Raw genomic sequence first — 24,733 nt, forward strand, 5'->3', positions numbered from 1 at the left:
ATTTTTAAAGTTTTTTGCATTTTTTTTATCTATTTTATCTCTAATGACCTACATTTGAAATTGACCAGAACGATTTGTGAAGGAAGGTCATCAAAGTAAGCAGAAAGAGATATTTGTCAAAGACACTGAAGAACCTACCATGCAGTTTTGGACACAAACAAATCCACTTTTTTCAACTTGAATAAATTCCACTATATATTCTACAGCTAAGAAAAAGACAGGGGCTAAAAATAGTTACAGACAAAATTCTTTCAAATAATAATCATCAACACATTCAACAGTGAAAGTTTCAGAAAAATGTGCAACACAGTTAGAGGAGTTGAGTACCCACAATTTTGGAACTAAATATTTAAGAAATAGTTAACCCCACTTCGGTCCCTATGGCATTATAGTGACCAGCCAGGCAGCCACAAACCATATATGGACCAAAGCCGTAGGCTGAGGTCCATATACAGTTTTTGGCTGCCTGGCTGGTAACTATAATGCCATTGGGACCAAAGTGGGGTTTACAATTTCTTATATTACACCAAAGAGTGTCCCCTGTATCATTGTACAGTGTTGTTTTGGCTTTCCGTACTTTTATTTTTCATGCATCTGAATCCGCAAACAATGACGTATATCTTGAGACGTTTCTCTGACGAAACATTCCAGTAAGAGCTAAATTCCCTAAATTTTTTAACAGTTTGTAATTTGTTTAAGGCATCGAACGAATGCAAAACGTATTTTGGATCGTGTGTTTATCACACATAACGTAAACTGCGAAAAGGAATAAAATAAAATTGTGTGATTTAAAATAAGTTTCGATAAAGAGATGGAAGAATAGAAAATAGAAGTGAATATCGTTTCGACTTTATTGTTATAAACATTAAATTAATGTTAGCATTTAGGTAAGCGTGTCTTTTATTCTAAATTAAGTTGTTTTTACTCTTGTTAAAGCTAAAATAGTGTCAATACTGTTCAATTAAACGCTTCAACACAGTGCAAATTTAGTGGAGTGTAACCCCGAACGGTCCATATACAAAAAATAGTGACCTGTCAATATAGTCTTAGGTTTCTCCATCGCATTTTACAGACTGAAACCGGTCATATAGATATAGAAGGACCAATATCCCTGAGGTGTAATATTCTGTAATGGAAAAATAGAGAAAATGGTACTTAGCTTGCGGAACACTCAACTGCGTACTTATGGACGACAGGAACCACAGTATCCAAAAAGCACCAAAATGAGCACTATGTGCATAGGTGAGCCAAAAACATGGAATGTTCACATTTTTTGTATATATTCCAAATTGGTCATTCCTGGTGTACAGCCCCTCTACTTTGTTGCGAGAGGTTTAATGCATGTGATGTTTAGTGCCGTTCCAGATTGGGAATGACACATTCCCATTTTAAATTTTTCAATTGAAATAGATCTCTTCTTTGTGAAAATCCAGTTTAAGCTGTCCTAGATAAGCCTCTGAAGACTGCACAGGCTAATCTGGAACAACACTTTCTGTACATGCATTAAGCCCCCTTTTTACCAAGAACAAGGCTTATAAATTCTCAACTGCAACTTTTCAGACTCACTCTGGACTGCAGTTTTTGTGGTCATCAAGGAAGAAGAGACACGACATCGGTTTTCCACTATGCGGCTTCCACTGATGCAAACACCTATATAGAGTTTTGATATATACAGTCAAAACATGGTTCAAAAGTTTGTAAGCCTTTGCACTAATAAGCTTGTTTATCAAAATTTTATTATGTCTTTATTTTAACCCTTTGCCCCTTATACAAGCACTGATGCATTTGTAGTCCCTTAGAAAATCTAACTAAATTTAAAATCTTTACTAGAATCAAGTTTTAAAGGCTTTCTTTCCAACCCTAAGATACCCATGAGCAGCAAACAGCATAAAACCTGAACAGACTGTGAGTGACTTGCAGGCTGTTCTGGTTTTGTGCTGGTTGCAAAAGCCATTTAAACTTTGTTTCTGATGGGGAAAGGGTTAATAATTGTAAAGCACAGAGTTTGCACTGCTATCAAAATGTTTTACATCTAAGTGTTTATACTTGTAAAGCACATCGTTTGCACTGCTAAACATGTTTATCAAAATGTTTTACATCTAAGTGTTAATACTTGTAAAGCACATTGTTTGCACTGCTAAACATGTTTATCATAATGTTATACATCTAAGAGTTTTTACTTATAAAGCACAAAGTTTACACTTTTAAACATGTTTAACAAAATGTTATACATGTATGTGTTTATACTTGTAAAGCACAGCGTTTGCACTGCTAAACATGTTTATCAAAATGTTATACATCTAAGTGTTTTTACTTATTTAACAAAATGTTATACATGTATGTGTTTATACTTGTAAAGCACGGCGTTTGCACTGCTAAACATGTTTATCAAAATGTTATACATCTTAGTGTTTTTACTTGTAAAGCATAGAGTCTCCTTGACCGATTTATTTACCGAACAGTCAACATGTATACTGCCAAGCAAAGGAACATTAAGTCCACAGATATAAAACAACTCTCTTTTTCGCATTTTCATTTTTGGAGTCAATAATGTAGTTTCAAATGTTGTTCAAGTTACATGTCAACATTTTTATTGAGAGTTGTAGATCACTTCATCAAAATGGTCTAAAGCAACAAAAAAGATAACCATCAGTTACTAAGTTATTTAAATAGAAGCCATGTTTGACTTTTTAACTTCAGTTGTTTTGTTTTTGTTGGGGGGGATGGGGGGAAGGGGCTGATATTATGGTCCGTACATGCTTATCAAGGATGACACTTTCTGATTTTATAGAATTTGTTTATTCAAAAAAGTATTTTCTTAGCACAGGCTTACATGGGAAAACACTTTACACTCATGCATTAAGCCTGGTTGCCCATAGCTCGGCTCAGATATTAAATAACAATTTACCACTTGACTTAGATATATATTTGAACGCATTTGCAGTTCTTTAGAAAGTTAAAGTTAATTAAAGGCCGTTCTTACTAAATCCAAGCTCTAAAGGTTTCAGTTCCAACTCTTAAATACTGATGAGCAGCAAACAGCATAAAACCTGAACAGATTGCGAGTTACTCACAGGCTGTTCTGGTTTTATGCTGTTTGCAAAAGCCATTGTCACTTTGCTTCTGATGGGGGAAAGTATTAAATGTGAAGGCCACCAAAAAGATGGTTATTATCATGTAATTGCCCACCTTGGTGAAGTGTTTTCGTTCATGTGCACTTGGAAGAACATGACCTCTCCATCCAAACTGGCTGTAGCCAGCGCGGTGCCGTCAGGGGAGAACGCTGCATCAGTGATAGGCTGAAAAAGGGAATAGCCAAAATTTCAATTCTAGATGTGGTATGGTAACAAAGATTTAAGAGATACAAATTGCTAATTTTTATTTTTGTGTGCAAAACTTATTCCATTTTAAATTCCCGCAACAATATCTATTACTATGACACGCATACACTAACTTGGTACATGAATAGGTGTTTAATATATTGTTCCGCAAAAAAAAAAAAAAGATCATTGTGTATCTTGTAAAATCTATGTTACAAGACCACATCTAGTGTTGAAATTTCAGCTATGGCCATAAGGAACATTGATTTTTTATTTGTTTACTTCATTTTTTTTTTAAATCTTGTACGAAATATTCGTTGATTTTCAGGGTTCATGGGCTTTTAACCCTTTACCACTTAGATATGTATTTTTACGCAATTGTAGTCCCTTAGAAAGTTATATTTAATTAAAGACCTTTCTTACTAGATTCAAGTTTTAAAGGCTTTATCTCAAAACCTTAGAAACTGATGAGCAGCAAACAGCATAAAACCTGAACAGACTCAGCAAACAGCATAAAACCTGAACAGACTGTCAGTTACTCGCAGGCTGTTATGGTTTTATGCTGGTTGCAAAAGCCATTTTCATTTTGCTACTTATGGTGGAAAAGGTTAAAGCCTACCTTTGTGTGACTCTTGATCCTGATCAGTCCAATGTCCACGTTGTCCTCCAGTAGGGGCCCATTGCCGTATTCCCTTGTTACCAAATCTACACTCCATATCTCAGCCTGTCATAAAAACCGTAAAAAAAAACTTTCAATAAAAACAAGAGCCTTGTCACAGACGTGAAATATACCCCCACATGCTGCATTGACACAGACTATTTTTCATGCTGTCTTCACAAAACGAGAGAATCTAATTTATGGCGATTTTTAAGAATTATTATGCCATTATCATTTATAGCCATTTTGACCTTTGAACTCTTGAATTCTTTCACATAAAACGCCGTCCAATGACTGTGAACAAAATAAATGTACAGAGTCATTTTTAAATCTCACAATGAATGACATAGTTATGGCCCAGACAAGATCATTTATTGCCATTTTTGACCTTTGAACTAAAAGTGTGACCTTGACCTTGGAGATATCGACGTAAATCTTTTGCGCGACACACTGTCCAATGATGGTAAACAAAAGAGCCAAATGATTTTAAAATCTCACAATAAACTTCATAGTTATGGCCCGGACAAGCTCATTAATGGCTATTTTTTACCTTTGAACTCAAAGTGTGACCTTGACCTTGGAGATATCAATGTAATTTTTTCGCGCGACACACAGTCCAATGATGGTGAACAAATGTGCCAAATGATTTTAAAATCTCACAATGAACAACATAGTTATGGCCCGGACAAGCTCATTTATGGCCATTTTTACGTTTGAACTCAAAGTATGACCTTGACCTTGAGATATCGACATAATTCTTTTGCGCGACACACCGTCCAATGATGGTGAACATATGTGCCAAATGATTTTTAAACTCACAATGAACTACATAGTTATTGCCCGGACAAGCTCATTTATGGCCATTTTTTACCTTTGAACTTAAAGTGTGTTATTGACCTTGGAGATATTGATGTAATTCTATTGCGGAACACACCGTCCAATGATGGTGAACAAATGTGCCAAATGATTTTAAATTCTCAAAATGAACAACATAGTTATGGCCTGGACAAGGTCATTTATGGCCATTTTTGACCTTTGAACTTTAAGTGTGACCTTGACCGTGGAGATATCGACGTAATTCTTTCGCGCAACACACCGTCCAATGATGGTCAACAAATGTGCAAAATGATTTTAAAATCTTACAATGAATGACATAATTATGGTCCGGACAAGGTCATTTATGATCGTTGAACTCAAATTGTGACCTTGACCTTGGAGATATCGACGTAATTCTTTTCGCGTGACACACTGTCCAATGATGGTGAACAAATTTGCCAAATGATTTAAAAATCTCTCAATAAATGACAAAGTTATGGCCCGGACAAGCATTTGACCTTGGAGTTCAAAGGTTTCACTTTCAGTTTAAAACACATTAAGTGACTCCGTGACCTAGTTTTTGACCTGGCATGACCCATATTCAAACTTGAAATAGACATCATCTAGATACAACTTCTGACCAAGTTTGGTAAAGATCGGATGAAATTTCAGGACAGACAGACTGACCGACCGACAAAGTGACTCCGATATAGCCCCCATTACCAATGGTAATGGGGGTATAATTATTATCAAAGTACTAAATTTGTACTTAAAAGTACTAGAGGTCGCAGTGGTGTGGTAGATATGGTGTTCCCCTAGCGATCGGGAGGTCATGAGTGCGATCCCCACAGTGGGAGCCTTCTTTAGATCTCCCCCATATACACCAAGTACTGGTTCTAGTCCCAGGAAATGGACTCGAGAGCGTGTCAAATAAGCCTTAGGCTTTCTATGCAATCAAGCTAAAATAAATAGGTTTAAACTAAAGTACTAAATTATTTACAAACAAAAAATAAATATTCCATCATTTTCCATTACATGGTTACTAAGCAGCTATGTCTTGTTGTTACAAGAATCAAACATTAAATGGCAGTATTTATATATATTATATTAAGCGTCTTTATACATTTCATTTTTTCACTCAGAAATATCAAGAATATGGACGTCGTCTTTGTTAGGAAATACCACTTTCCCTGGATAAGCTAATTGAGCATTTTAGCTAAGAACAGACAACTTTCTGTCTTCAATCCAATCTTGGGGGCAAATGGTAGAAGAAATTATTTCATGAACAATCCTGGCCAATGGCCTGGCCAGGTATTAAAGCGGTAGTTCTCGGATTTAAATTTATAATCTAGAGCTCTGCTAACTGAGGTAGTCTTCAGAATATCCTTATAATTTTGAAACAAATTTTTTATTAAATCTCAATATTATTTCATCCATACGTTAAACCTTAGTTAATATATAATTGAACAACTTGAATTCTAAATTATTAAGTACTTATTAGCACAACAAAAAACAACATAAATCTCACATATTTGTCAAAGCAACGCAATTTTCCCATCCAAAGCCCCCTGCCCTATTTCCCAAATAAAGAAATGCGAAATATGTGAATTATCCATCAAGAGATGTGTTTGTCAGAAACACAATGCCCCCTAAAGCGCTGCTTTTTTTTACCTTTGACCTTGAAAGATGACCTTGACCTTTCACCACTCAAAATGTGCAGTTCCACGAGATACACATGCATGCCAAATATCAAGTTGCTATGTTCAATATTTCAAAAGTTATTGCAAAACTTTAATGTAAGGTTAAAGTTTGTGTGTGTGTTTTTTTACCTTTGACCTTGAAGGATGACCTTGACCTTTCACCACTAAAAATGTGCAGCTCCATGAGATACACATGCATGCCAAATATCAAGTTGCTATGTTCAATATTTCAAAAGTTATTGCAAAACTTAATGTAAGGTTTAAGTTTTGTTTTTGTTTTTTTACCTTTGACCTTGAAGGATGACCTTGACCTTGACCTTTCACCACTCAAAATATGCAGCTCCATGAGATACACATGCATGCCAAATATCAAGTTGCTATTGTCAATATTTCAAAAGTAATTGCAAAACTTTAATGTAAGGCTAAAGTTTTTTTGTTGTGTTTTTTTACCTTTGACCTTGAAGGATGACCTTGACCTTACACCACTCAAAATGTGCAGCTTCATGAGATACACATGCATGCCAAATATCAAGTTGCTATGTTCAATATTTCAAAAGCAATTGCAAAACTTTAATGTAAGCTTAAAGTTTTTTTTTTTTTTTTTTTTTTACCTTTGACCTTGAAGGATGACCTTGACCTTTCACAACTCAAAATGTGCAGCTTCATGAGATACACATGCATGCCAAATATCAAGTTGCTATATTCAATATTTCAAAAGTTATTGCAAAACTTTAATGTAAGGTTTAAGTTTTGATGACAGAATGACAGACAGACCGACAGGCCAAAAACAATATACCCCCGATCTTTCGATCCGGGGGCATAAGTTGCTATGTTCAATATTTCAAAAGTTATTGCAAAACTTTAATGTAAGGTTTAAGTTTTGATGACAGAATGACGGAATGACAGACAGACAGGCCAAAAATAATATACCCCCGATCTTTCGATCCGGGGGCATAAAAAGGAGAGAACTGCATTTGCTGTAATTTTTTAGACTGTTGACGGAACTATTGCTCTATTACACTTCATATTGATTTTATTGGCAACGTTTGGTCATTTTTTGTGGCAATTTTGGTCACATTTAAAAGAAAAACTAACTTTTGCATTGCAAAAAAAAGGTTTGTATAAATAACTGCTCACCTGCTCATCATTTGTCAACACGAGCATGCGGCTGGCGTTGTCCTGCATGCTGGAGTCGGTGGCGCTGCTGTCATCAGCATCGTCAGGAATGTATGGGCACCAGATCACGCGGTGGTATTCACTGACCAGGGCCGTCTCGGGTCGACGCACATACAGGAGCATAGAGGAACTGAGGTCACAGGGTTAAAGTTCATAAATGAGTCTATTTCCGCGAAAACGGGGCTTAGGGAATTTAGCAAATTACATCAATCATCATTTTTGCTTCACTCTGGGAATATATGGCTTAATGCTTGAGCGCAAAGTCCCAATAAGTCTGTTCAGTATGACACTAATTTTATGGAATTTTTCATTTAAAAAAAGTCTCTTCTAAATAAAAATCCACTTTAGGTGAAAAGATAAGTGTTGTCCCTGATAAGCCTGTGCCAACTGCATTGATGTAAAAGAGTAAATTTCCTGAATGGGACTTTAGAATGTGTTAAATTGTTAACATTTAGGGCCTGTTTTCATATAGCCCCATAGGGACATTTTAACCTAAGTTAAAGAACTTGTTTTGAGGTGGACATGTCAGATATATTTGAATGTAAAAATACATGCACATTAAATTGCCACAAGTATATATATATATATATATATATATAATATATATTATATATAAAATATAAGAATATTCCTGAAGTTTTCCAAAATAGCTTGATGAAAATTGCTCTGGACTACTAAGCAGGGGTTGTTATCAGGAGGCATCCTATAACTCTTTAGCACTTAGATAAGCATTTTGACGCATTTACAGTATTAAAAAGTATATCTCAAAAAGGTAAATTTAATTGAGACTTTTCTTACAAAATTCATGTTTATAAGGCTTCATTTCCTACCCATAGATACTGATGAGCAGCAAACAGTATAAAACCTGAGCAGCAAACAGTATAAAACCTGAACAGACTGTGAGTTACTGGAAGGCTGTTCTGGTTTTATGCTGTTTACACATAGCCATATTCTATTTGCTTCTGAGTGGGAAAGGGATAAGACCTAAGAAAGTCCTTCAAATCATCTTACTACAAGATTTTCACTCCCCTGCTATCACTGGTAAATATGTTTCCCTTTATAAATGATACACTTTGCTGATACCCGGTGGTCATTGATTATAACTACGGGAACAGAAATATGAATAGTTTTTTCACCGATACCCTAGGGTAAAAGATCATAAATGTGCATGTGCCCGTATGAATGAAAATGAAACAATTCACAAGGATACGAAATCTTTCGATCATCCGTCTGCTGTACATCGTATATACACATGTTCCCGATTTCGTCCACGACCACCAAGATAACGTCATCACAGTGTGCAAACGCGAGATCAATCACACGGCCTACAAAATCCTTCAACAGGTGGCGCTCAGCTGTCTTCCTGTTGGTGATACGAACCACTCCACCTGTTTTACCTACAGAAAACACAATATTGATAATAGGCAGCCCTTTTTTACATAATTTACCACAACACATGCTATTACCAGTGATTTTTTCCAACCTTTTGGGACAGGTTTTGTTTGTGATACTAACCACTTCACCTGTTTTACCTATAGCAAAAACATCATTTTTAATAAGAGGTTCTTTTTTTACAACATTCAACACAAGAAACATTCAACACAAGACATGCTATTATCAAAGTTTGTTTTTCTTAATCTTTGGGTGACAGGTGTTGTTTCTAAAAGAAACCACTCTATCGGTTTTATCAATAGCAAAAATCATTGATAATATGAGGTATTTTTTACATTATTTACTAAAATACATGCTATCACTGGATTTGTTTTAACCTTTGGAGGACAATTGTTTCTGTGATAGGAACCACTCCACCTACGACAAAAACAAAATTAAACAAGGGCTGTTTGTAAAACATGCATGCCCCCCATATGGGCTGTCAGTAGTAGTGGCAGCCATTGTGTGAATACGTTTTTTGTCACTGTGACCTTGACATTTGACCTAGTGACCTGAAAATCAATCGGGGTCATCTGCCATTCATGATCAATGTACCTATGAAGTTTCATGATCCTAGGCCTAATTATTCTTGAGTTATCATCAGGAAACCATTTTACTGTTTTGAGTCACTGTGTCCTTGAACTTTGACCTAGTGACCTGAAAATCAATAGGGTTGATCTGCCAGTCATTATCAATGAACCTATGAAGTTTCATGATCCTAGGCATAAGCATTCTTGAGTTATCATCAGGAAACCATCTTAATGTTTCGAGTCACTGTGACCTTGACCTTTGACCTAGTGACCTGAAAATCAATAGGGGTAATCTACCAGTCATGATCAATGTTCCTATGAAATTTCATGATCCTAGGCGTAAGCATTCTTGATTTATCATCCAGAAACCATTTTACTGTTTTGAGTCACTGTGACCTTGACCTTTGACCTAGTGACCTTAAAATCTATAGGGATCATCTGCCAGTCATTATCAATGTACCTATGAAGTTTCATGATCCTAGGTGTAAGCATTCTTGAGTTATCATCCGGAAACCATTTAACTGTTTAGAGTCACTGTGACCTTGACCTTTCACCTAGTGACCTGAAAATAAAAGGGGTCATTTGCAAGTCATGATCAATGTACCTATGAAGTTTCATGATCCTAGGCATAAGCATTCTTGGGTTATCATCCGGAAACCATTTTACTTTTTCGAGGCACTGTGACCTTGACCTTTGACCTAGTGACCTGAAAATCAATAGGGGTCATCTTCCAGTCATGATTAATGTACCTATGAAGTTTCATGATCCTAGGCCTAAGCGTTTTTGAGCTATCATCCGGAAACCATCTGGATCTACCAACCGACATGTCCAAAACAATATACCCCCTCTTCTTCGAAGGGGGGCATAAGGTCGCGGAAGTGTAGTGGATATGGTGTCTGCCTTGCAACTCCCAGATCACAAGTTCAGTACCCACTGTAGGAGCATTCTTTAGATACCCCCAAAAATCAAATACCGGTACTGGTTCGATTTAAGAAACAGACTCAAAAGCATTTCAATTAGCAATGGGCTTTTGCTGCAATTCAAATCAAGCTAAAATAAGTGTGAGGGTGTGGTGGTCATTTATTAGATGATCTTAAAAAAAATATAAAAAATTGGGGGGGTGGAGGGGGGATTTGGGGGGGGGCGATGGGGTTTGGGTGGAGTCTATTGTGGTATGTCAGGTAAGAGTTGTTTTGTCAAAGTTTTAATCAAATCTAATCATAAATAAAGATGTTATGGCAATTTTAGCAAAATTGAATAATTTGACCTTGAGAGTCAAGGTCATTCAAAGGTCAAGGTAAAATTAAACTTGCCAGGTACAGTACCCTCATTAAAGCATGAAAGTATTCGAAGTTTGAAAGCAATAGCCTTGATACTTTAGAAGTAAAGTGGATCTAAACACAAAATTTAACCATATATTCAAAGTTATTAAGTCAAAAAAGGGCCATCATTCCGTAAAAATGACAACCAGAATTATGCAATTTGTCCTTTACTGTCCCCTTATGATAGTTTGCGAGTGTTCAAAGTATGAAAGCAATATCTATGATACTTTAGGGGTAAAGTGGACCTAAACACAAAACTGAACCAAATTTTCAAGTATAAAGGGCCCATAATTCTGTTAAAATACCAGTCAGAGTTACATAACTTTGCCTGCACAGTCCCCTTATGATAGTGAGTGTTGCAAGTATGAAAGCAATAGCTTTGATACTGTAGGAATAAAGTGGATCTAAACACAAAACTTAACCAAATTTACACTTTTCTAAATATAAAAAGGGCACATAATTCTGTCAAAATGCCAGTCAGAGTTACATAACTTTGCCTGCACAGTCCCCTTATGATAGTTAGTAAGTGTTGCAAGTATGAAAGCAATAGCTTTGATACTTAAGGAATAAAATGGACCTAAACACAAAACTTGACCAAAATTTTCTATTTTCCAAGCATAAAAAGGGCACATAATTCTGTCAAAATGTCAGAGTTATCTAACTTTGCCTGCCCTGTCCCCTTATGATAGTAAGTAAGTGTACCAAGTTTGAATGCAATAGCATTGATACTTTATGAGAAAGTGGACCTAAACGCAAAACTTAACCGGACGCCGATGCTGACGCAGACGCCAAGGTGATGACATAGAGGATATTTGTTGGATTCGGTGGATTATCGATTTTAATTCAAGAGTGATCATAGAAAATAATATTTTCACGAGTGGCGGAGCCACGAGTGAAAATATATTTTTTTATGATCACGAGTGAATTAAAATCGATATTCCACCGAATCCAACAAATTTTCTTTTTATTTTATGCTTATTTATCACCGTTTATATACATTGTTAAAGAGTTTAACTAAAGAATTTTGCTGAGATAATGACGTCATTTCGTCGAGAAAATGACGTCATTTCACAGTAAACAATGAAAATTATCAATAATTTTCGCTGATAATTTTCACTGTTTGAAACCGTGAAATTATCAGTTTTAAATCACTGATATTTCTCTATAAACCACCGGAAAGCATAAAATAAAATAGCTCATTTTTTGTCAAAAAATAGATGAGCTAAAAACTAGAATATGATCAAATTTTGGTTTGATAAAAAAAATGCCATTCTATACAGAAATGCCTCTAACAAAGTATTTTTTCTTCAAAATTGCTTCATTCTTTTTTTTTTATAAACCTAAGGTTTCAAAGTTTACTTAAAAATTGCATATCAATTTCAAGTCATAGTTAATTAAAATGAATGCATATTTGACTTGACATCGAAAACTACTGGAGTACTTTGTCATTCCAAATGTGAGTCTTCAGACAAATAGACAGACAGACGTCTATGTTGAACCCATGATACCGCCCTCTACGCTGGAATATAATGAGCATTAATCCCTTTTGTACTTTTTATTAGTTCGCAATTTTCATTACTCACTGAACTACAATATTTTTTCACTTTTCACGGAGTTCACCACCAAATGGGTTTTCGCACCATTTTGGAAATGGGGCCGGGTCCCTATGGATTGGGAAAAAATCGCTTTGTTTGGGCTTAAATTGGGAAATTATTGTTTCTTTCTTTTTATTAACAAATGCTTACAAATTGGAAATAAAAGTGATGTGAATACATTTACTAACATTTAACATATAGAGCTTGATGGGAGATGAACTATATGTTGAGATTTTTAAAAAACGTTTTTACTTTTTTTTTTTAAACCTTCAATTAGGAATTTGGGAAAACTATATACGCTTTTCCATGGGAATGAGTCCCTGTACAGGCCCAAAATTTGATATAAACAAGAGCTGTCTCCATAGGATGACATATGCCCCTGAAAAACGCTTTTATACAAGTTATGAGCATTTTTCGAAACCTAAACGCAGATTTCGAAACTTAAACGCGGACCCTAAGTTCAAGGTCAAGGTCACAGGGGTCAAAATTTCTGTGCGTATGGAAAGGCCTTGTCCATATACACATGAATACCAAATATGAAGGTTACATCTGAAGCGACATGGATGTTATGAGCATTTTTGGAAACCTAAACGCAAAGTGTGATGGACAGACAGACAGATGGACGGACAGACAGATGGACATACAGACTGACAGACAGAGGGACAGTGCCATCACTATATGTTTTCCTTCGGGGGCATAAAAACACTGCCACCGTTCCCACGGCCACACACAGTTAGAAACAGCTTTTTTCCCCATTTTGTTAAATACCCATAAAAGTAACATTCCCAATTAGCGAAAATTACAGTACCAAGCATTTCAAGACACATAATTGCAAGTTCAAGATTTCCCAACAAGAATTTTCCCTAATTCAGGAGTTTGTGAGCTCATTCTTCCCAATTGGTGCAGTCACAGTACTTTTTGCAAGTTGGCAAAAAATTGTTGCACAAATCCTGGCTCTCACCTTTAAGGACATAAGCCACATACACGTTGGCCCTGTGTACAGCTACCAAGTTACCAGCATACTTCCTGTGCTCCCAGTCGTAGTTTACAACCGGAGTTATCTTCACCTGAATGAAACAAGAAACAAGTGAAAGACATCCTTGAAATACTGTATTCCTCTAAAAACATTAATATGTGGAGTTATCTAAACGTAAATGAAACAAGAAATATGTTGAAGACATCTTTCAAATACTGTATTCCTCTAAAAACATTAATACCTGGAATTATCAAAACGTGAATGCAACAAGAAACATGTAAATGACACCTTCCAAATATTCCTCTAAAGTTATTAATATCTGGAGTCATCTAAAACTGAATGAACTAAAAACTAAGATACATGAGAACACCATCTTGCAACATTGAGTTACTGTATCTACCCCTTAATTGGAAAATAATGTTTGAATGCCAACAGCTAGACAAAAACATTTTCTTCAACTTCCAAATTCACAGCAGTTTTTTTTAAATAAATGAGATAAACAATCTTTCATAATAAAAACATCAAATATTTATGGTATTTTTTTTTTGCAAATATTTTTCTAGCAAAATTAACAACTGCAGCTTTCTTTCCCTGCATGGGAAAAGGAGTATACAAAGTTAGCAACTTGGCAAAAAACAACGATTTCTCTGATTCTTTCAAATAAAGATCACTTAAATTTTTGAACAAAAACAAAGCCATTTTTGTTTGCACTTTTCATTACCTGGTTAGGTAAACATAACAATAACATAATCAGTATATCTCCAGTGTTTTTTTATCGTTAAAATTTGGGGCCTGTAAAAGGACACATTCCCTTTAAAAAAAGTATGTATTTTTTCCCAAATGGGACCTGAACATTCCCAAACAAAGGTTTAAAAAAATGTATTAATTAAGTCTCAAAATTTAGTTCATCTACCATCAAACTCTATTAGTTCAACTTTATTAAATGTTATATCAAAATAAGTTTTATACTCAATTTTAAAGCATTTGTTAGCCAAAAAAACAACAACACTTTTTCCCCAATTTAAGTCATAAAGATGCATTTTTTTCCCAATCCAAAGGTACCCAGCCCCCTTCCCAAAATAGTGAAATCAAGAGATTGCAAAGCAATATGGTCCCCTTCCGGTGAAACTCCACCATTGTCAGTAAAAAAAAAATATATAAAGATTTGTTGCCATAGCAACCATAATTTTTGACGTAGGAACAAAATGAAATGGCGTGCATAATCTCCATATTGCCATCTATCCAAGTTTCAAGTTTCTTGAAAAAATATGAAGAACTTTTAAAGTTATCGCAGGATCCAGAAAAGTGTGACAGACTGACAGACAGACGGAGTGCAAACCATAAGTACCCTCCAGTTTCATCGGAAGGGGACAAAAAACACAGATCTCTAAAAACCAATGTTTAATGATATTATTGTTTAAGTACGTGTACAGCCTTGCACCCTATTTTAGTCATAAATATTTGGTAAAAACCTTCAGGTGTGCACAATGACTCTTCTTTCCCCATATGGTGAGTTGTACAAGTTTGGCTTCAAAATGACAAGACCCCATGGTACCCACCTTGTTTGATCCGGTTGATGCACTCATTGTCTGAGACTTGTTCATAGGTTTACTGGACACAACGTCCACCTCCTGCCCGAACACACCAAAACTGTTGGCTGTGTCTGACCCCTGAAGTGTGCTGGAAGAAAAACAAACATGCTTACCATTAACAAGGTTACAAAATAACATTTTGAGTTGTTCTGGAAAAACTGGGTTTAATGAAGGTGCGTAAAGTGTTATCCTAGAAAAGCATGTGCTGTCCACACAGGCTAATCAGGGACGACACTTTTCTTTTTGATGGAATGTTTGTTTAAATAACCTCTTCTAACCAAACATCCAGTTTAGGTGAAAAGTATTGTTCCTGTAATATTGTAATATTATAATTATTACTATTTTTATTATTATTATGATTACTATTATTAATATTATTATTATTATTATTTATTTAATGCTTTCCGGTGGTTTATAGAGAAATATCAGTGAATTAAAACTGATAATTTCACTGTTTCAAACAGTGAAAATTATCAGTGAGAATTATCGATAATTTTAATTGTTTACTGTGAAATGACGTCATTTTTTTGACGAAATGACGTCATTATCCCAGCAAAATTTGTTAGTTAAACTCTTGAACAATGTATATAAACTGTGAAAAATGCATTAAATAAAAAGAAAATTTGTTGGATTCGGTGGATTATCGACTTTATGTTGCTGACTGCCCTGATTAGCCTGTGTGGACTGCTTTGGAAGACACTTTAGGCACATGCATTAAACCACATTTTCCAATGGAGAGGATCATATGTTTACAATAAACAGGTTTATCAAATAGTCTTCTGGTCATGGTTGGTAAACCCAGAAGACCAGCTTAAATTTGTTATGATATGGGCAAGTGGGTGCAGTCTTCAAGCTAGCCACAAGCACGAAAACCCTTGGGCAACTGAAATATACTTCTAGCTTGTAGAAATTCAGTTTTGTATATAGTCTGTTTGGCTATACTTTCAACTGTTACTATAAGAGTAGAACAATTAGAGGTACCAAGTTTTAACAATAATTAGTGAAAATTAGACCTCTCAAGATTTGCCAGGAGTGTACCATATAACAGCAGAACTATATTGCAATTAAATATCAGAATATTTGTATTATTATCCCCACGCTTTTTGAAAAGTGTGGGGATATTGTGGTTATCACTGCTGTCCGTCCGTCCGACTGTCCGTCCATCTGTCCGTCCGTCTGTCGGTCCTGGCCCCTATCTCCTCCTACACTATAAGCCCTAGAACCTTGAAACTTACACACATGGTAGCTATGAGCATATGTGCGACCCCGCACTATTTGGAATTTTGATCTGACCCCTGGGTCAAAAGTTATGGGGGTTGGGGCGGGTCGGGTCAGAGATTTTCACTCATTTTATAGGTTATTTTACTATAATTTCTTCATTTCTACACCGATTTTCAAATTGATACCGAACCTCTCTTATGACAATACGGTCAATCTCAACTATGCATGGCCCCATTACAAACCCTGGGGCGCCCCGCCCACATAGGCCACGCCCACCCAAAATTGCAGTTTTACTATAATTTCTTCATTTCTACACCGATTCACTTCAAATTGATACTGAACCTTTCTTATGACAATATGGTCAATCTCAACTATGCATGGCCCCATTACCAACCCTGGGACACCCCGCCCACATAGGCCACGCCCACCCAAAATTGCGTTTTACTATAATTTCTTCATTTCTACACTGATTCACTTCAAATTGATACTGAGCCTCTCTTATGACAATACGGTTAATCTCAACTATGCATGGCCCCATTACCAACCCTGGGGTGCCCCGCCCGCATAGGCCACGCCCACCTAAAATTGCCTTTTACTATAATTTCTTCATCTCTACACCGATTCACTTGAAATTGATACTGAACCTCTTTTATGACAACACAGTCAATCTCAACTATGCATGGCCCCATTACCAACCCTGGGGCGCCCCGCCCACATAGGCCACGCCCACCCAAAATTGCCTTTTACTATAATGTCTTCATTTCTACACCGATTTACTTCAAATTGATACTGAACCTCTCTTATGACAATACTGAACTTCTCTTATGACAATACGGTCAATCTCAACTATGCATGGCCCCATTACCAACCCTGGGGCGCCCCTGGGTCAAACATGCGGCCTGGGGCTACGCGTCGGCCTCTGCCGCGCCATTTCTAGTTATAATGATGTAACTCAATACATATTTTTGAATAAAACAGAAGTGTAAGTTTTTGGTGAATGTTTTGGCATATTTGGCTAAGAGTGTATGGCATGTAATTTAAATATATACATGTGTAAATGCTTGATTGACATGAATATGACTTATTACAATCATATTTTTTGCATTTTAACAGATTAAAAGACAATAATTAAATCAAATGATGTTGGGTATTCATCCTCTGTGTTCATGAATAAAAGTAAAAACAACAACAAATGTTGGCCACCATCCAACACACTATTTTGGGACATGATATTTTCTCGGCAAATACCTTGTAAAACCAGGTCACCCATGAATCTTTACCCACCTACAAAAGACTGTGGGTTTCTGCTTGTTTCAATCACAATTCACATTAACATGACACACATAGCATGACTGTGAACAGCGAAACATGTTGCTGGTTAATTAATAATAGCAAATTTTAAATTATGATGTAGTTGGATTCTTTTTAGAACTCAGAAACAATGCATTTGATTATCTATTAGCCAATTTTGGTCCCGATACATGATTTCTCTCGAAACAAGATATCATTAGAACAAATGTCCTGCCCAATGATGATCGGACAATTTAAGTGGCCTCTAGAGTGTTAACAAGGTTTTACATTAGCCATATATAGCTGTATAAGGAAAAATGCCTGTGGGCAATGTTTTTCAATCAACCAGAACCATTAACGAACTAGTACAAGATATAATTGGGAAAAATCTTCTGACCAAATGTAATGAAGAGCGGACAATAAATGTGGCCTCTAGAGTGTTAACAAGGCAAATGTTAACGCCGCACAAGGCACAAGACACAAAAGGCGATCACAAAAGCTCATCATTAGCACATTGTGCTCAGGTGATCTAATAAGGGTATCTGCAGTGGTGGCACTGTCTAATGGTGCCATAAAGCTATTCAGCACATCTTGGCTGACGTAAATCCTTCTGAATAATATATTGTTGCTATGCAATCACAACTTAATATATTTTTTGAGTAGCAATGACACAAAGGATATTGTGTCCACCATGCAACCTTAAGGTCCAGGGTTGGACCCAAAGTCAAACAGCACTCTCAGAATATTTCCAAACGATGCTGACTACTGGTTCTTCCCCATATTTGAACTTGAGAATTTTTCAGTAAGCAAAGAATGTCCTTAATACACTGTGGCAAAATAAACTAATTAAATATTAATTATCATACTCACATAAGTTGTCTCCCAGATGCACCATCATACATAGTCTTCATCAGTTCGGTGAGAGTGGGGTCTGTACCATCTCCGGAATTCTGAACCGTTCCGGACATAGTCTGAGCAGGGACCTCATGGCTAAAAATATTGACGTCTCTTCTGTTATTTTCATTTATCAAACAATAAAAATAATTTCCCACTATGAAATTTGAGTTTCAAAGATTTATTGCTACAACTAGATTATTAATGACATGCATTACAAATTTCTTTTTTTTACAGCTAGTGAAGAAATTGAGATTTTTTGATTTTCAAATACAATGAGAACTGAATATGAACTTTTAAAAAATGTTACAAATTAAATTTCATTCAGACAGTAAAAGAAGTTCATAAACAATATATCACTTCATCAAAATGCAAAACAAAAATAGAGATTTAACTGGGTTACTATTACAGTATGTTTACCTTTCACGTATTGTTAAGGATCTATCAATACTAGCCACTGAGGAGGCTGAAATGAACATAAAAACATAGCTGAGTTGATAAATGTATGTAATGTGTTAGATAAAACTCTCCACTTCTGGGTGCAATTATTTGGGCTCAATTGGTCATGTCTGCTTGGGTACTACATAAATGTACCCCCCCCCCCCCCCGGTATGGAAAATTTACTGAAACGAGACAGGGAATTCTAACGCTAAATTGGTCATTGTCTGCTAATATTTTCAAATTAATTAAGTTAATATTTTTTCAAATAAATTAAGTTCACATTGATGTCAATATTCTGTAAAAGAGCCTTAATATTATCCATACTTCTATTGAAAAAAGCAGGTTGAGGCAGGTTTTGTTCAAAGAGATTTTTTTTGTATATTTCATAGCAGGTTCCGTTTTACATCATCGGATTTTGGGCGGGAATAAAACTTGTGTACAGTCTAAATTGGCCTGGTACGTGTTAGTATATTTTCCATAAACGGTTAGGTTTTAGTATATTTTTCACACCCAGGGTACATTTAAGTATACTTGTTAGTACCCAGGGTACATTTAAGTAGTACCTGAGCAGACAATGACCAATCGAGCATTATTTGGACTAGTCTACTGTCTAGAGTGAATTGGTGAATTTGTATAACTTAGTCTCATCTGAACGTGAGAAATTCTTCAAGATTTCAATGGATGATTTGTTGAATTATTTTTATCAGTTTGCATAATAAAGCTAAATTTTTAAGCAGGGTTAAAGAACAAGCTACTCTGTCCACATACATATTCACTTAACGTTATTATGAATTTATGTATTGATATCTGCTATACATGTTTACTGTATTTATTTCTGATTTCTTTTCATCCTTTTTGATAGCGGATGACATATTCATATATGATTAGATTTTAATGCTGCCTCAAATCTTAACAACCGAGACAAATACCAGTAGATTTCTGTAGATCCATCAACTCTTTCAAGAGCCGACTTGTGTCCCCGGTTGATTCCATTGAAGAAGTAGGCGACTGCGCGTCTGCCATATTTTTATTTCAATGTCAGCCCTTTAGAACTATGAATGGAACAGTATAGACTGATAGGAAGAAGTTTTGAGTTTATATTTATATAGTTTTAATCCAAAATTCTGAGAAATTCCTGTGAAATTATTTCATAGTTGCTTTATACTATGGCGGCATCCATTGTTTTGGACTGGTTTCCGATCTTCGTTAGACAAGATGACGGTTACATTATGCACTAAATTTGTAATCTACAATGCTACACTACACTGGTAACGCACAGTCTCATGATGTGTTACGACGCTAGCTTACAGTGCAATTATTGTACAAACATTGAAGGGTCCATTACATTCATTGAATTTTATTCCGTTTAGCCGAAAAAAACGGAAAAGTGGAACTTATAAAGCGTAACGACTGTCATAGATGATTTGAAAATACTAAAATAAAAAGTATAGCTTAAACGTGTGTGTCTCTCATTCACGCTATATTGGTCATTGTGGGCTGATAACTACTACATGTACCCCGGGTACCCTTAAGTACACTGACATGTACCCCAGGTACGGTAACTATACTCAAACGTACCAGGGAATTTTAACGCTAAATCGGTCGTTGTCGGCTTTTTAAAAATTAATTATGTTCACATTAATGTAAATTGTCTGTTAAATGGTCTTTATATATTATCGAAAGTCATTCTAAAAAAGCATTTGCAGTTTTTTTAAAGTGAAGTTTGTTTAAGATAAACAATATCGTTTTAAGGTAATCGGATTTTGGTCGGGAATACAACTCGGGTACAGTCTGATATCGACCGGGTACGATTTAGTATATTTACGGTACCCGGTGTACATGTAAGTATACTTAAGAGTACCCGAGGTACATGAAAGAAGAAGCCGAGCCGACAATGACCAATCGAGCCTCATTCACGGTCACACGGGCTAATCAGATACGACACCTTCCATGTAAACTTTGATTTCTTTTAACAAAAAGACATCTTTTAAACTATAAATTCCATAAAAGAAAAAAAATTCCGTCCATTATAAGACTGTGCAGACTGCACAGACTAATCTGGAATGACACTTTACGAACTCATGAAGCCAAGTTTTCCCAGAACGCCGCCCAAATGAAGGCGTGGTGCAGCAGATTCTCCGCATTTACCTTTTTAACTGCTTTCATTTTTCTTTAATCGTTTCTCTGCCTACAATATTTCCGGACATCCGTCTTATGGACTATTGTTCCATTAATATTTAGTTCTTGTGAAAAGCGGTTGTTGATAGAATGACCCTGAACCATTTACGCAACAAATACAATTTATTGATAAATAATCATATTATAACGAAAATTCAACTTTTCTGAGAAAAAAATATTTCACTATCAAATATATATATAGCAAGGTATCCAACTCAAAATCAACCGAAAACGGGGTGCATCGCTTTGAACAGCCATAACTTCATCATTACGCGAGTTGTGTATCGTGTTATTTCTTAAAATTTGACCCAGCATATGTAGAAATATAAGATATATACATTTCTAGAAAGGAAATTCGTTTCTGCGTTGAATAAGACCAAGATCGTGAAAATCGCTGCACAATTGATGAAGTTATGGCTGTTCAAAGAGATGCACCCCGTTTTCGGGTGATTTTGAGTTGGATACCTTGTTACATATATATTTGATAGTAAATTTTTTTTCCAGAAAAGTTGAATGTTCGTTATAATATGATTATTTATCATTCAAAATGATGTTTTCACTAATTAATATCATAGCCACACGCTAACCACCTGTGTGTAAAAGAGTATGTGTGTTTTTTTTTTGGGGGGGGGGGGGCAACACAACCAAAGACAACATACAATAGCATACATATTTACGCTACTGTGTTTTGATATTGACATTTATTTTTTTAAATACTACAGGTAAATTCATTGCAAGAAATCAATAAAAGTTTTATATTAAATGGTAATATGCCTTATTAATAACGGCAACTAATACATGCACAGTCGGAGTTTCGGATTAAGAATAGTGTTACAAATAAATAATTGTGAAATAAAATTATAAAAACGAATTTGTCAAACGCCCAGTACGTATTTTAAATTCAAGTAAACATAAACAAGATAAAACGTTACTGCAGTGACCACAGACGCTTACTTTGGACGGCTGGGTCGTGCACGTCATGACAATAGCGCGGGCGTGGAACGTCGAAGGATTTCTTGAAGACTTCAACCTTCCTCGTTCTTTACTTTGCTTATGATTTCCCAAAGTAAAATTCTGTTAATAATGGGAACGCTTGCAGTTCGCATTGCTTACATCAGCAAGTACCGTTAACCCTCGAGTCGGCTGTTTTTCCGTGCTCTTGCCGGATATCAACATTATAAGCAGCTACCACTAAGGGTATACCATCGGCGGAAGGCTACTTGGAAAAAGAGCAGCGGAGGTGGCAGCAGCGGAAGATAATCGGGGTGGACCCAAATATAATTGCAGACCGGGCTTGAATGTTGACCTTTGGCAATCTTGAAAGCGCATCGTTTGGTATACTCGCTTCACAAATAGGCGACGCGGGTTCTATTCAAGTTCCCGGCAGCATGTGAGTTTGGTAGGTGGGCACCCTACCGGACAGGTGGGGTTTCCATCGGGTGTTCCGGCTTCGCCCAGCACAACAATACCACACACAAAGAGAAACCTTACAGTAAAAAAAATAGCTGGATATCGCCGCTATCATTCAAAATTCGTCCCAGCTTTCGTTAGTGAATTAGGTTTATTATTTATGAAACTACATAATTCAAATATGTAAATTGGGCAATTTAGAAAAACAAAATAATGCAATTTTACACTATGATTGATTTTCATATCACTGTATTTTTGTAAATCTAAATAATACAACATCGTACATTCCCATCAGAGCCTTCCATAGATGAATGGTACATCATGACTCTAGCAGTTTTCTCTGATGGTTTTCCTGAGTCAACTTCTTTAATTGCCAATTAAAGGCGTGTGTCGCTATTTGATTGTTTGCAATGCGCTAATTAATATGTTTGCACTATCAAGTAATCAATAATTGAAATATCTCATAATCGTAGATTGGTAGTCGATCGGGTGTGGACGTGTTTTCATGTGCTCCACAAATATGTGTTTTATTCATATACTACGCGCACACAAAAAGTTGATATTATGGTAGAAAAAAGGATAATATGCACGTAATAACGCTAAAAAATAACATAAAGAAACATATATCCCAATATATTTATTAACAAAATCATACTCAATTGCAATATCATTTTATTCTATACAATATAACAGTGTGACGAAACCTCCACTGCCCTCCTTCATAATATCAGTGTGACGAAACTGCATTGTGACGAAACCTCCATCACCCTGGCACTCACTCCGGATCCTCACATACTGAAGCTTAAGGCGCGAACGGACCTCATACTCTTCGAAATGCATACACAATGCCCTATGAGCGATTTTGTTTCCGGATGCCGGTACTGAGACAACACGTCTTTCTTGGGAAACCTTCTGGGGCTGATAAGAACAGTTGCATTAAAACGAGAGGACAACGCAAAAGATAATAAAACTTAAGTAGTAAAAAAGTCGCTGCGATTGTATGGATTAGGGATAGAATATTAAGAAGTAGTAAAATGGGAAGACAACTAGGATAGCTTCGGCATAGCGGATCAAATGAGTTACCGATCTTGGTTATAAGTTTCCATTGATTAAATTCTATAGTTAAGACCAGTAGCCTCCCCTGCAAAGTCGGCATAATGTAGTAAGCGGCCCAACTGATCAATTAAAAACATGGCATATCAAAGTGAAGATGCGTCTCAAAATTGTTGTGCGGAATTATACATTTGTTTACAGGATGCGCTTGATTCTTTTAACAACAGCATTAACGAAGAACAAGCATGGGCAGTGTTTTATTTGTGTGCCCAGTATTTAGAGCAAAATTCAAAACAAGAAATCTACAGGGATCTTTATTATTATGGAATTACTGCCATTCAAATATCAAAAGATGGGGATTTAAAAGTGGAGGTTAATTTTAGCCAAGGCACTGGTAAAGGGCCTCCTTCTCCACGTAAGTCAATTAAAAGATTATTTATACAAATTAAAATGCCCAATGATTTTTTTTAAATTACAGCTTCTTGTAGGCTGGTTCCAAAAAATTAAAAATGCACTTGTCTTATAAACGTTATAAACTGTTATTTATAATAATATAAATAATGTTTTATTTTTCCATATTTCATGATTTATCACACTATTTTTCTCAATTAAAAAACACAAGATGCAAAGTATATAGCAAAAAAATCACTGGTGCAGGTTTTTGAAGCTGTCAGAAATATTTTCAGCAATATAAAGCTACACATTTCAAACAAATAACATTTATCTTAAAATATGAAAATAATTTAAAAAAGCTAAGTATCCACAATTGACTGCAAAATTTCTCACAGCTTATGAGTTTGGCCTTAACATGTGTTATAAATTGACTATTCCCTGCTGGTTGTTATTTACATACATGCATCATACTTTAATATTGTTTTTTTTCTTCCAATCTCCAATAGTGAGTACTAAACTGCTCACACCAAAAAATATTGGGACATATTAGATCATAAGTCAGTAATCGTTAAAAAACTATAATGTTCAATTGCACATTTTTAATCAGAACATGTATATTTTTTTCAATATTTAATCAGGTGCCAGACAACCAATAATATGTAAGTGTCCTGACAAGATTGTTCCCTATACATTGCACATGCATTGACATCACATTATAAAAGACCTTGATTTGTTGT

The 24,733-nt window shown here is 35.7% G+C and overlaps 2 protein-coding genes across 7 annotated transcripts in view; one reads left to right on the forward strand and one right to left on the reverse strand.

Moving 5' to 3' along the window:
- LOC127870922 (enhancer of mRNA-decapping protein 4-like) overlaps positions 1-20,160 on the reverse strand; it is a 143,949-nt gene extending 123,789 nt beyond the window's left edge. The window contains exons 1-10 of the mRNA XM_052413498.1: positions 19,892-20,160; positions 18,942-18,987; positions 18,498-18,617; positions 15,084-15,204; positions 13,510-13,615; positions 8,881-9,067; positions 7,632-7,800; positions 3,940-4,044; positions 3,190-3,299; positions 1,567-1,650 (exon numbers count right to left, since the gene is read on the reverse strand). Coding sequence (XP_052269458.1) covers positions 1,567-1,650; positions 3,190-3,299; positions 3,940-4,044; positions 7,632-7,800; positions 8,881-9,067; positions 13,510-13,615; positions 15,084-15,204; positions 18,498-18,617; positions 18,942-18,987; positions 19,892-19,985 — 1,142 coding nt within the window. The 5' untranslated portion in view covers positions 19,986-20,160. The remainder of the gene's footprint in view (positions 1-1,566; positions 1,651-3,189; positions 3,300-3,939; positions 4,045-7,631; positions 7,801-8,880; positions 9,068-13,509; positions 13,616-15,083; positions 15,205-18,497; positions 18,618-18,941; positions 18,988-19,891) is intronic.
- Positions 20,161-23,704: 3,544 nt separating this feature from the next.
- Positions 23,705-24,733, forward strand: part of LOC127870919 (protein spire homolog 1-like) — a 78,707-nt gene continuing 77,678 nt past the window's right edge. For 5 of the 6 annotated variants that reach the window (XM_052413492.1, XM_052413496.1, XM_052413497.1 and 2 more), the window contains exons 1-2: positions 23,705-24,018; positions 24,635-24,655. In XM_052413492.1, the coding sequence (XP_052269452.1) occupies positions 23,742-24,018; positions 24,635-24,655 (298 nt within the window). In that variant the 5' untranslated portion in view covers positions 23,705-23,741. The remainder of the gene's footprint in view (positions 24,019-24,634; positions 24,656-24,733) is intronic. The other variant, XM_052413493.1, reaches the window with a different exon arrangement.

This window comes from Dreissena polymorpha, chromosome 3 (genome assembly GCF_020536995.1).
Source record: "Dreissena polymorpha isolate Duluth1 chromosome 3, UMN_Dpol_1.0, whole genome shotgun sequence".
In the NCBI taxonomy this organism is placed as follows: Eukaryota; Metazoa; Mollusca; class Bivalvia; order Myida; family Dreissenidae; genus Dreissena; species Dreissena polymorpha.